The sequence below is a fragment of the Anser cygnoides genome, chromosome 26, assembly GCF_040182565.1.
Source record: "Anser cygnoides isolate HZ-2024a breed goose chromosome 26, Taihu_goose_T2T_genome, whole genome shotgun sequence".
In the NCBI taxonomy this organism is placed as follows: domain Eukaryota; kingdom Metazoa; phylum Chordata; class Aves; order Anseriformes; family Anatidae; genus Anser; species Anser cygnoides.
The window spans coordinates 2,888,221-2,901,354 of NC_089898.1; the positions used below are offsets into that span (position 1 = coordinate 2,888,221).

Below are 13,134 nucleotides of genomic sequence, written 5' to 3' on the forward strand. Positions count from 1 at the left end.
CAGTCTAGGTAAGCTTGCAGACAGCCTTAAATGGTTGTAGAAAGAAGATGGATCAAGGCAGCCTGAAAAATGTTCACAGAAGTGTGAATCTTCAAGAAGAGAGAGGCCAGGCTATTTTCTTCGTCTTTTTTTCTATCTGCAAAAGGGGATATTTCATGATGTTCCAAGGAGGCTAGAATTGTAGGTCTAATAGAAGGAAATTCATTTTGATAAATCAAGCACTGGGATACGTTGTCTGTAGTGTAGGAGTTGGCTCCCACACTGGTTCTGATTTATTCCTCCATTGGCTCACAGCATTCCCTCTTACTCCAGACATAAGCTGAGACAGCTAATGTAGATTAATTCTTTATCTGAGCTTAAAACCCCTAAGGGCTCTTTAGAGTGAAAATAACAAAAGGAAGTAGAGAGCCCGGTGAAGAAAATTACACAGCTAACAATTTGTGTGTATTACCTATATATAAATTAAAATGCGTACTTACTATTATGTACTGTGACTGTTGTGCATTATTCTGGTACGTGTTTTCAGGAAGATAGTTTAGAAAATGACTACACATGTAAAAACAGCAGATGTATGTCTACGTGAATGCCCAAGTGTGTTTGGATAGGCTTGGTTTCTGGTGGGTTTCCTAGTGTAGGTTTTCTGTGCTGTTGACTTCCATGGCCTAGTTTGAGGAGGAAGCAGCAAGAGAGGCTAAGACTTTAAATTTATTTTGTCCGGGCAAAATGTGGGACTGCTATAAAATACGCACTTTGTGGCAAAACGGGAGAGATTTCAAGACTTGTCCAAGTGTTGTGTCTGCCCATACACATACTGGTTTAGTGTGTCGTAATGCAATAACCAGCGCTCCGTAGCCTTACTCTGCTAGCCACAGATACAAAAGTAAGCTCAGAAAAGTCACTGGTCATCAGGAAAACTTACTCTGCAGTCTTGTCAGCTTAACTGGGGTATCTGTGTGGCTCAGATCACTGAAGCAGCTGCAGTTTGGCTAGTTCTACCCCAGGCATGCTTAGGAAGAGGCAGAGCAGTTTATACTGAGATATTACTGGTGTCAATATTAACATTATGTTTAGGATGTATATCTCTATCTTTTATTGCAGGATAGATGTACCGTGGGAACAGAATCTCCTTTATTTTCAGGCAGCAACCACCGTGGTGTAAACGCTTTGCAATAAATAATTGAAGGGAAGATGACTAATGGGAATTCTGTAGGCATGAAAAGATGGAGATTATTTCTTTTTCCTTTATAATCAGTATGTCTTTTGCTTCAACAGTTCTGAATCATCTCAGCTTGCCTGATCCGAATCTCCTAAGAATCTCTAATTAAAGTACAGGGGTAATTTGTCATTGGGTCTGCTGCTTGATGCAGAGCATTGTTGTGGAACTGACTGTGGTTTTCCTTGGTAGAGTGCAAAGCCATAAGAGACCATTAGATCATCTAGTTGGAACATTTGTGTAATGCTTGTGAAGCCGTCCCTTTTCCCATGGGTGAGGTCGTTAAGTTGGGTTTCTCTAAAGCAATCCAGGCTTTGAGAGATTAAACCATTGATCCTAGCGTATGATCCACAGGCTGTGATGGAGAGGAACGGGAATATCCAAATGTTGGTGGTAGCGTGACTGAAGAGGAAATCTTTCCCAATCCCAAATCTGGCAATCAGAGCATTTGTGCAGGGCAGACTGAAAAACCTTAGATTATTAGCCTGTCCCATCTCCAGGATAATACTCTGTTATTCAGAGGAAATCTGAAACATCTTAGCATGCTTTTTATCAGCTGTGCTTCTGGAATCACACTTGGCAGGTGAGCAGCTCCCATCCTTGTTTGGATTTGGTTATTGGCATAGTCTTAGGCTGGACTCTTCAGTGTTAGAAGCATGTTGAGGACAGTGTGGATCCTCTGCTATTCTCACGGTTCTCAGAAGGAAGGAATTAACACCGAAACTGACAGTTATAGAATTCAAATTAGAAAGGCCATGCCGTATTTTCATGCATAGGCAGATTATCTGACTTCTCAGTTCATTTTTAATGCTCATTTTTAAGATAACTCTGAATGATTTTAAGTAAAAATCCTCCCAAATGTACTCCTGTGTGAGAGGTCACCCTGAAACAATAAGTATACAGGATATTCATGGTCTACTTCTAGCTCATCAGATGATTGACTCTGAAGCCTAATAATGGCTGTTAATTAAGCCTTCTATCCAAATAATGCCACTATTCTGGTTTACATTCAAAATGCTGAGCATTTGCTTGGAAGTATGCAGAATCGAGGCTGAATGTCGGCTGCAGCCGTTTCAGGAGTGGTCATTTTTTGCATAACGACGTGTATGTTTCCCAGTGTTGAACCACGACTTGCTTTTTTTCTGAAGATATCTGCCACGCAAATCTTAATTACGCTATTTTCAAATTTTCAGACACAAATTCCTGGGTAGTACAAGAAAGTTTTTTGCTCAAACATCAAAAAGCCTTTGTTCCCATTAGGAATTAATTCCTTGGGCAGTTCCTTGTTTTTTAAATAAAGGCACTGTTTTTTTGGTTACGTCTTGGCAGCAGACAGCATACCAGGCTTCTCCGAATGGGTCTGTCCAGCCTAAATGCCACTTCTTAACACAGGGCTGTTGCAGCATAAAGGCACATACTTCTGTTTCCGTACAGAAGTTTTTGACTCCTCGCTTGAAAGATGTAATGAGACGAAGTCTGGTCGTTGCTGCAGCACTGAATGTGATTCTTTGTTCGGAGGAAGCAAGGCGCAGCCCTCTCCTATCAGATAGTGGTGAGGGCAGACTTCAGAGAAGTGGGACGTGGTATTTGGAAACTGTTATCGGGTCTCTGTGATGGGTGGAGGGCTGGTTATTTTGAGCCCAGTGAGAAATAGCGGATCTGGCAGTGGCTGTGTTTTCCAGGCCAATAATCCACATTTCAAATACATTTAAGCAAGTTACTCTGCTTTGAATTAGACGCAAAATGGTAGGTGACAGTTTCTGCCTCGTTCATTTTAGTTTCAGATGTTTTAGCTAAGCTTCCCTTTTAGAGCTGTCTTGAAAATGAGTTACGATCTTATGGCTAAAATGGCTCAAGGAATTAATATTTGGGTTTCGTCTGAGCGTGCTGCAGATGAAGTCTTATGTGCCGTTCAGTTCTTCTGCCTCCAATTTCCCTGCATGTAAGAGAGAACGATCACTACCTTTCTAATGTGTGTCAGTACTGTTATGTGAAAGGTGCTGCATTAGTGCAGGAGGTCACTTGTCCAGGGATGTATTCAGCTGCACTCTGAAGAGCCAATACACGTGGCACTGGAGCTGACGGCACTGTCACCTTCCTCCCAAACGAATGGTGCTAGTAGGACGGGAAGGAATAAGCCTGCTTTTGTTGAAATATTTGCCAGAACTCCCACTGGTTTCACTAAAAGCCAAGTCAGGCCCCGTTTGTTGCTGACAGACCTCTGGCGAATCAGGAATGTGCTGTGATTAATCTTGTCCCTTCGTACAGTTGGAGATTGACAACGAAACCTGCTCATCCCATCAGAACCCTGCCCTCTGCCAGCCTGCATCCAACTCTGCCTTCTCAGAAGCCTCCAGCTCACTGCTAGCTATTGCTCAGCGCCCTGGAAAGCCCAGGCTGTCCCGGAGGTGTCCTTTGCCCCACATGCAGCCCTTGCTCCTGGTGATGACTGTTGGGTGATGCTTCAGACCGAGCCGTGCACCCCCTGACGTGCCCCTTGCTCACCCAGTTGTGCAATGCCTGGGGAGTTCCTCCGGATCCGTTTTGAGGAGTCGCCTCCTGCCCTGCAGCATGAAAATTGCTTCTTATCTTCACCTACGTAACTCTGGCTGCTGTCATCGGCCATAAAGTTATCTGTTGCCCTCTTCAAACCACCTCCAGTGTTTACTTCGCTGACCTTCCCTGCCGGTGAAGTGCTCAGGCTGAATGCACAGCCGAAGAAAATATTTCCTAATCCAACTTGCTGCTAAACAAACTGGGGAGCCTCCTTCACGCAAATTAAATAATACAACATGTCGCCTGAAGTTATGCTTGAAGAATAAGTTCGTTAAAACAAACCAGTATCTCTTAAGGATCGGGGTTTTCTTCTCTGCTTCTTTGTTCAGAATAAATGTATTAGACTTCAGTGCTGCTTTTCATTCAGGGCAACAAAAGGAACAGAAAGGCTGTTCTAAAGTGAATTTCAAAGGACAAAATCTCAATGGAAGTTTAACTTGAAGGGAAGAGCCTTAACTTCACATATTCCTACAAATTCTGGGGCAGAAGTATTTATTTTCTTTTTTTTTTCTTCTTCCCTCCTTGCAGCACTGTCAGGTTTTCATAGGAAGGATTTTTATTTTTTCGTGCCGTGACCGTGCTTGTTGTGTGCGGCTTCCTTTTCCTTTTAAGTTGGAAGGAGGTCAGATTAAATACACATGATGAAAAAGAGGCTAAACAGTTCAAATAACTGCGGACGGACAGTTTCAGACGGGGCTGACTCGAAGCAGCAGGAAGCATCGGTTGCAAACAGCAGAGCTCCCAGGGAAAATATGCCAGCAATTTGTCTTTTATAACCTTGCACATAACCGTTGGGTAGGAGACTTTATATACAGTGGCCCTCTGTTCTTGCTTAATTCAATGTAGCAAAGCAAGATATTACAAATCTTGCCTGCCTTTGATGTACGGTGGCAGAATCATGTTCCTTCAGCTTGTAAATGCTGCATTTTGGGATGAGATATCTTCCCTGTAAAGCAGGGGGGAGAAAAGGGAGCTGCGGTAGTTACTTGTTTCTCTTGGGGCTGTTGCGCTTTTGGAGGGGAAGGGAGCTGCCTTTAGTTCTCCCTCTTCTCGTGGCTGTTGTGCTCTTGGCTTTTGAATGAGCTGCCTGTGCTCTCCGAAGAAAGGCTCGTCTGATGCCCGCCCACCTTTCTGTTGGGTGCTTGGTGCTGCTCAAACTGCTTTTGTCCGAAGCTAAAGCAGCAATTTTATGGAAAAATACAGGCTTGTGTTTACATAATGTCTGTTTGTCCCAGAGAAACCCAAGGCATCTAGAAATTCTGTGTAGGAATCCCTACAGGGATAAGCACAAGTGCATTCCCACAAGACGTTCCTCATGTCGAGCCCATCCCTGAAAAATCATTTGAAGGCAGCAAATAAAGCAGTGAGCCTGCAACCACGGGAGGAAGCTTCCGAAGCCAGAACGTAATCAGCCAAGCTGGGAACTGGCTAAGATGCTGTGGTTTAAATCTCTTCAGTCTACAGGGCGATGGGATTAGTCCATCCGCACGCTGCTCAGTGCTTGGCTTCACCCAGGGAGCGACACCCCTTGGGCTGTGTCCCGGTGCTCAAAAGGAAGCCTGCATGGTTTTATTGATCCACAGCCCTTCCTGCTGCACCTAGGGGAGATTTGGGGCTGCCCTATCCAAGCAGTGGCTCGCAACGTCCCCGCTTAACTTAGGGATTTGGCAGGTTTACTGCAGCAGGAGGCATGGCCGCGGGGAGTTTGCTTTCCTTTGGGCTGGGCGCTGCACTTTTCTGCTGACCTCTGCAGATCCTGGCGGAATTATTTGCTGCATCCAGCAGAATGGTTTCTTTTTAACTGACTCTAATCCAACATTAACCGGTTCTTCTCCCAGATTAATGCTCCCGGTGCCTGGCAATACGCGGCGCTTCTCAGCGGAACACTCTGGTTTGTGCGGTCGTGTTTGGCTTCTCCCATAAACATCATACAAGTTTTTCTGCAAAAATATCAATGGAATTTTTTCACTTTAGGGGTGTTTACAGTGCCTGAGCCGACTGTCCAGCTCACCAGTCAGTTTTGAGTATCTTGGCTTAATACACTATGGTTGGATGTTGAAGAATATATATAGGATGTTGAAGCAGTGCCATAAAATCCCAGTAACATCCCTGTAACCCCCGTAAAAACAGTGCAAGAATTGCACACATACCCCGTGTGGGTCTCTGCAGGCACTGGAAGTCACAGCAGGCATGAATTAGGGCCACGGCGGACATGCACTGCCCCTGCAGCTTAAGAAAATAAGTGTCTGTTAGCGATCAGGGGTTACTGCAGATACTGCAGGGAATTGACACAGCCTGCCAGCCTCTGCTGGATTATTTATAGTTACAATATTTTAAAGAAAGTTAGTATATGTGAGATAATTTCCGGTGTGGTAAGCCACAGTCATTTGTTTGCACTGGATCCTTGCCAGGAGGCGATATACCTCATCTTGACGGAAATGATAGGCATTTGATGTGAATTTCCTGACACAGGAGCTCGAGTTTTTATATTTAATTTTCAGAGTGTTCTTCAAATACAAACCCGCTGAAGAATGTTCCTAAAGCCCTCTGAAAAAGCGTGCCTGATTTATTTGCCTTGTTAAATATAAACATTGTGCTTACTTCACTAATACGTTTTCTTGGGAAAATGCTTTTTAGAGACATAAATACGGTATTTCTATATGAGAAGGTCGCATTGCTACATTTAAGATGTGGATTTTATCCTTACTTACACGAGAGTTAACTAACTAAGATCATCTCATTTTGGTAAAGGAGTGCTCTATTCTGACTTATTTATCAATTCGTTGAACGATAGCATTGAACCATTCCTGGCTGCTTTAGGTAGCTTTGTACTTGCATTGTTTTGAAAGCAAATTCAAAGTGAGCTGTCTCATCTTGCCAGGCAGCTCTGAGGAGGGCTCTGCATCCCAGGAAAGTTGCAGAGACCAGGCAGTTTACAAAGTTGGCTTCTGGACTTAATCCTATTCCAACTGGAAATCCGATAAGCGTTCAGATTAGCTTTAGGGATTAAATTTGTGGAGAATCTCAAGTTTTCGTGCTAAGTTTGGTTGGTGGCTGGGAAAAGCCTTCAGTAGCAAACCGTCTGAGGCACTTGGTACAGAATAGTGGAATTTTTCTTATGGCAGAAAATTGATATTGTTTTGCCTGTTCTTGTGAGTGCCGTGGTATAGTTAGCCCTGTGAAACACTAATAAAAAAGGCAATTATCTAATTGATCCATAGCCTCTGCCCGGGGTAGTAGTGACCTTTGCCAGGCAGGCTGTCAGTGAAGTGTGAAGTTGGAGCTTCTTATGGTGTCACGGGTCTGTGTTCTTAGAGGTAAAAGAATAACTTTGGCTGCTGAGAATAATGTGTCTTATCCTTGCAGGAACTGATGGTGGAATCTGAAAATAGATATGCTACACACTAAGCTATCCTGCATATGATACACTGAAAAAGTAACTTTATCATACTTTTCCAAAATCACATTCTGCCTTTGACAGGTGATGTGTTACTAGATCTCAAAATCTGATTAGCTCACAGCTTTTGTGATTGTTGTTCAACTCTCTCTTTCCCTTTCCCTCCTTTCTAGCAATCTACAACTATGATGCTGTCCAAGATGTGGAGCTCTCTTTGCAAGTTGGTGATACGGTTCACATTCTGGAGATGTATGAAGGTAGGTTGCAGATCACTTCCAAGTACCTTGCAGTAGTGTTTGAAAGTAAATATAGCAAATGAAAATTTTTAAAATGTAAAGTTCAGATTTAGATTTTCAATTTCTGATAAGTATTCCATGACCGAAGCTTACTGTGTCGTGCTTGCTGCATACGCCTGATTTTTTTTCTAAAGAGTACAAAAATATGTGAAATACAGAAGCAGCAGTCATGTCTATGCTGTTCCTGGCAAAGGTTTGTCAAGGTAAGATTTTACTGACAACTCAAAGCAGCACTGCTAGAGAAAGAAACACTTTTACTTCTGGCTGTTCATTCCTTTTTTTACACCACACGTTAACCTTGTGCCAGGCCAAGGAATGAACTGATCCAGATGGAGGAAAAAAAAGAAAAGCTTTTAGCCTGAATTAGTTCTTTGATCTGAGACAAGGGAGGCTGTGGTTGAAAGAAAAGGAGGGGGCAGGTCTAATTGTTTAAAAGTAATGCTGGTTTAAGTGGTAGTATCAAGAACTGGCATGATATGCTTTTGAAAGACACCAGTGATGGAGCTTCTTTGTGCTTTTTAGGCTCTCTCTCCTAATACTTTCCAGTAAAGTTTTTCATAACGTGTACCTTAATGTAAAACATCATGCAGAAAGGAAAACAAAATTACTTCTTTACACAAGATGAAAATGATACTTATTGTGTTTCTTACCTACTTATTAAACTAGACTGTTTAATGAGGATTTCAATATCGGGAATAGAGCACAGCCTTGTAATTATTTTAAAGATTGTACCTATCTATCCCTAGTTCATTTGGAAGGTTGTGTCTATGCTCTCCAAAACCTAAATGCTCTTTCCAAAATATAAATGCAATCATTTTCACAAGCAGCATCAGTTTGAAAGAGACTCGGAGTACAGTCTCTTCAGTATCTCTGCTGGGAACGGCACGCTGCTTGTTTAGCAATTTGTTCTTAGCCAATTGTTCTCTTTCCATTCCTCTTTGACCTTGACACTGGAAACAGCCAGCCGGTACCTACATGTCAAAGCAGATTATGTTGCTGATGTGTGTTTTCACACTGATGTGTGTGATAGCGGGGAGTGTTGTGTTGTTTGTTTTGTTTTTTTATGGGGGGGGGATTAGTGTGTAATACAACTAATTAATGAGCTGTTTTTGTCAGTGATAAAAACAGTCTTTATGAAGAGTATGAGTTGCATACATTCGAAAATGTTGGGAGTATTTTATGTATTTTTACAGCAAGTTTTTTGTTCAGTCCCACTCAGTGGTAGCAGTCAGCTGTTTGTAACAGAGTGACAGTCAAGAACACAAAACGAATACCCCAGTGGCATTCCTTTTTATTACCTGAAATGTCTCACTTTGGAACTTCAGCCTGAGAGGACTGATTTGTAAATTGTTTGGGAAAGCAAATGCATTTTGGTTGTTTTCATATGTCAAGCCATCGGTGTGCATCCTAGCTTGTGACTGAGGACCTAGGAATTACCACAGTGCAGCTAAGAAGTTTTCCTGGAAATACAAGCCAAAAATTTGGGCCAGACATTTGTGAATCCAAAGGAAAAGGTGTAGATATCTCTGAGATGGTAACTGTTGTTGGTCTAGTCTTGTTTCCCATAAATATAACTAATCTTAAAAACTCTGATTCTTGCAATGTCTTATTTGGGCTTCAAGTGGGCTTTGAAACAGCACAGTATATTTATACATGTGAAGTTGTGGAGGATATCAGTTTTCTTAGACTTACCTTCCTTTAAAACAAAAATATTTGTACCTAGGTGTCTTGGTCTTGATACTCTTGATATTTGTAAACTGCAAAGCAAGCTATTTTTTCCCTTCTTTCTCTGGTTGGCTGTCTGATTGCTGAAGGGCATAAGGTCTTTATACAGAATGACTTTTTCCACTTGATAATAAGATAAATACCACTTATCCAGTTGTTTGCCAAATATTGGCAAGATTGAGCATATGCTGCAAAATCCAAGAGTTAAAGGAAACTTGCTGCCTCCAGAATTTTGAAGAATTCTTCAGTGCAGGCTTTACGTTCTCTCTCTGGGGATCTGTCCTTGAGTGGTGAGCTGGGGAGGATACGTTTCTGTTCAGGGGAATCATCTCTAATCTGCAATATGTGTTATTATTTTTTGCAAGCTGTGGGAAATGGCCACATTGTGGATAGAAGGAATGTGTGCCCACACACTGGGATTCAGACCAGATTCTTCTCCCGATGCAAATAAGTTTGCATTGAATTTGTTCCTAGTTTGACTCTTTATAATTCCGCTGACTGCTGTAAGTAGATGAAGGCATCCCTTGCTTTATTTCAGTACAGTGCAGTGGTGTACGTTGTGGTCCTGAGAGGTGGGACGGTACCATGGAAAAGGATCAAAGACCTTGTGGTTAAGCATGTGAGCTGGGGCAGTCTCTGTAACTGCATCACTGTGTATAACGTGTAGTTGTCTGAACTACTTTAATTTGAATGTTTTTGTTCATATTTCCTGTTTTCTTTTTTTCATTTGGTTTTTGTTTTTTTACATATTGCATAAAAACATTTAATGAAGGGTAAAACTAAGGACCTGTGTTCCTTTTAAAACAACAACAAAAAGTCTTTATGGTGTTTCTTTGCAAGAGTCAGTCTGCTATCCTTGCTTTTTAGTGAGACTTCAGCTAAGAGTCCGTGGTAGTAGCTGAAATGTCTGTTTGATAGCTCTGAACATCATCCATGCAGTGTGGATCATAATCTATACCCTTTATGTTTGCTGAGCAGTAGGGTTGCTGTTTTCATGCAGGGACCTTCAGGAGCGGAGTCAAAAAGTGGTGCTCCGGGAGCGCGGCTAACCGAGACCTGTGGCTGCAGAGACCTTTGGAAGAGTGTTTGTAGGGGCTGAGTCGGTGCAGGTCTGCATCCTACCCCAGGGCCGCACAAGGCACCTTCTGGCCGCACGTCAGCATTTAAAAAGGAACAGATCCTTCTGAAATGTTTAGTGTTGTTATTTCCAGAACATTAACTTCAAGAGGACCAAAGGTGATTGGAGACTGTTGGAGAGGGCGAGGAACAGGCACCCAGAGGCAACAGTCCTTGATCACGCACGGCTCTGACACAGCCGAGACAAATGACAAAAGTGAGGGTGGAGAGGAAAAAGCCCTTTGCCTCCTATAGCTTGGAGACAGCGGAAGAAGAGCCGAGCGACTTTCTCACAGCGATGCTTCTCTTCTGTCTACTCATTAAGCAAGGCTTGCTTGAGGGCAGAAGGAGATACAGCAGTTCTTTCACACACTTGCATTTCAGTGACTTTGAAATCAAAATAGTGGTTTAACCCCAGGTGCTGAAGAGAGTCGTGTACTCTGAAAGAGGCATGTGCTTCTGAGTTTGGGGGATCGCAGTGCAGGCTTTGTATTTTATACTTTGCTTCTCAATATTATCTTGACAAGATCTAGCAATGTCAGTACCAGGGCAAGCAGATTTTTTTTCCTTTATCTAACAGAACATTCTCTTTCAGTTTTCCTTTGAAGGAAGGCTTTCTTTTTCTATGACTTGGTCTAAAGAACCTAAATAATATGAAGCTCAAGCAAAATCTGTGTGATGATTTGGATGAAAATGAACTTCATAGAAAAGAAGACTTTAAAAGGGGTGAAGTGGAGTTGGACTTGGCATTCTTGAATGTATTTCCCTTTGCCATATACACGCTATATGATCTTCGGCCAGTAGTTGTGTGTGCATGTCTGTATTTGCCTCTGTGCTTATCTGTCAGATGATCCGAGCAGTAATTCTGTGCTGTGCAGATAATTTGTGAGCTTTATGGAACAAGGATTGTCACTCTTAACATGTAGCACGGAGAGGCCTGATTTTGATATTCAGCCCTATCAGTGTAACCCAAATGAACGAGATCAACAGATTTATGCTGTAGAATGGTGGTGGGAATGACAATGTGTACTTAATTGCTGTAGAGAGGAAAAAAATACTTCTGTTTCTCTTTGACAGGCTGGTACCGAGGATACACACTCCGAAATAAATCTAAGAAGGTATGACCTCACTTCTCAGTAACTGTAATTTTTATTTCACACCTTGCCAGACCCCATGCAGTGCTGCAATTTGGCTACGCTCCCGCTGTATCTCTTGTCTTAATGCTATGCAGGTCTCCTGATCAATATGTCCTTTTCCTTAGTGATAGAAATAAACGCCCTTGAGCTAAATGTTTCAGAACCATTAACGGGGTACTTCTCCAATGTAGGCATGCATAATGCCGTTTGAACTAGGGGAATTGACTGTTGTATATCTGCATACACTAGTTTATTGCCTTATTATTAGAGTCTTGGACCTGTAGACATCCAACATGAGTTATATATAGTGGTGAGGTTAGGGCTTTGATTTGACTTGGAAAATATTCCAAAAATTATGCATGCATGGATCTCGGCCAGGCCTTTTGAGGTTTGTGAAACCAGTCTGAAAACTCCATGGAAATCTGGTTTCCCGTAGGAATCCTGCCACCTCTCATGTGGTAACATCCTTCACAATCTCTATTTTTCGGGCCTAAAGGGGGATGAAAAGAAAATAGAAGAAGATTGCAGCATTCCTAGAAGGGTTGTTGCTCTTAAATAATGCAAAGTTGGGACTGGTGAATTCTTAAAAATGCTGTTATGTCTTGTGAGCTTTTCTAGAGAACCATGGGTCCACAGCATCTTGACAGATGACCCCAAAAATGTTTTGTAGCAAGGGCGCGTGACTGATAGTTTGCAAGATTTTACAGTGTTTTGTATAGGAAGGTGAGTGGCATTGTAGTGAAGCAAGGATTTCAGTTCTGAGATGTAGTAACATCAAATATAGTGTTCAAACGTGCAACCTGACACTTCTTACTTCATTTTCCTGTGATACACTGACTGGCTGACCGAACACACTTGTGTTGTGGGTAAACAGTAACATCAGTCACAGTTGCTGTTCTGCTGATCATGCTCTTACCCTCCTTCTCCTGTTTTTTGCTGAATGCACTTTTGTCATGTCATATGCTCTAGTGCAATTTATTTATTTACTCATTCTGTTTATTTATTTTAGGGCATTTTCCCAGAAACATATATCCATTTAAAGGAGGCAACCGTGAAGGACCGAGGGTAGGTTTGATCTTCTTGAGATGTGTCATTGGTAGCAAAACCAATGATGGAATCTGTTTCATTTAAAAGATAAATGAAAAAACTTTGTGGTTATTGTAGTGAGTGCTTCTGGTCTGTATGTGCAGCAGGAGATACCTGTGCTGGACTTCTGGAGCTGCATAACTTCTCCTTTGTACACCCCAAAACAGTTGTAGGCATAGATGCAAGAGAATACCGCTTGCAAAAATAAGAAAGGTCTGCTAGACAAGTTAGTAGCAAGGCAGGTCGGTCAAGTTACGTTGAGATCCTCTGGGGAATCCTGCGAATCATAACACATTGCTGGTCACAGCCAAGTAGCCAGCAGGAGTGTGGATTCCTTCCTGCCTTGGAAAACATTTTAGGAAATGATTCCTCATTTGATTCTTTTAGTGGATTCTGTGATCATTACGGTGTGAGGGGAAAAAGCAGCTGCAATAGAAAGAGACTTTAGAAAGTACTTTTTTTTTTAATTATTATTTATTAAATAACTGTGGCTGAGTTACCAGGGTGATTATTCAGAACTTAATTTTTGTCCATTTAGGATTTGATCTTGAGTATAAGGTTTTGATCTTGAGTATAATGCCCTTTTTCTATTTTCTCTTTTTTACTTTA

The 13,134-nt window shown here is 42.0% G+C and overlaps 1 protein-coding gene across 4 annotated transcripts in view; it reads left to right on the forward strand.

Annotated features, from left to right (window-relative positions):
• The window catches only part of DOCK5 (dedicator of cytokinesis 5), a 121,700-nt gene that overhangs the window by 50,314 nt on the left and 58,252 nt on the right, over window positions 1-13,134 (forward strand). For all 4 annotated transcript variants that reach the window (XM_013200957.3, XM_048045713.2, XM_013200958.3 and 1 more), the window contains 3 exons: window positions 7,340-7,423; window positions 11,381-11,421; window positions 12,449-12,504. In XM_013200957.3, coding sequence (XP_013056411.3) covers window positions 7,340-7,423; window positions 11,381-11,421; window positions 12,449-12,504 — 181 coding nt within the window. The remainder of the gene's footprint in view (window positions 1-7,339; window positions 7,424-11,380; window positions 11,422-12,448; window positions 12,505-13,134) is intronic.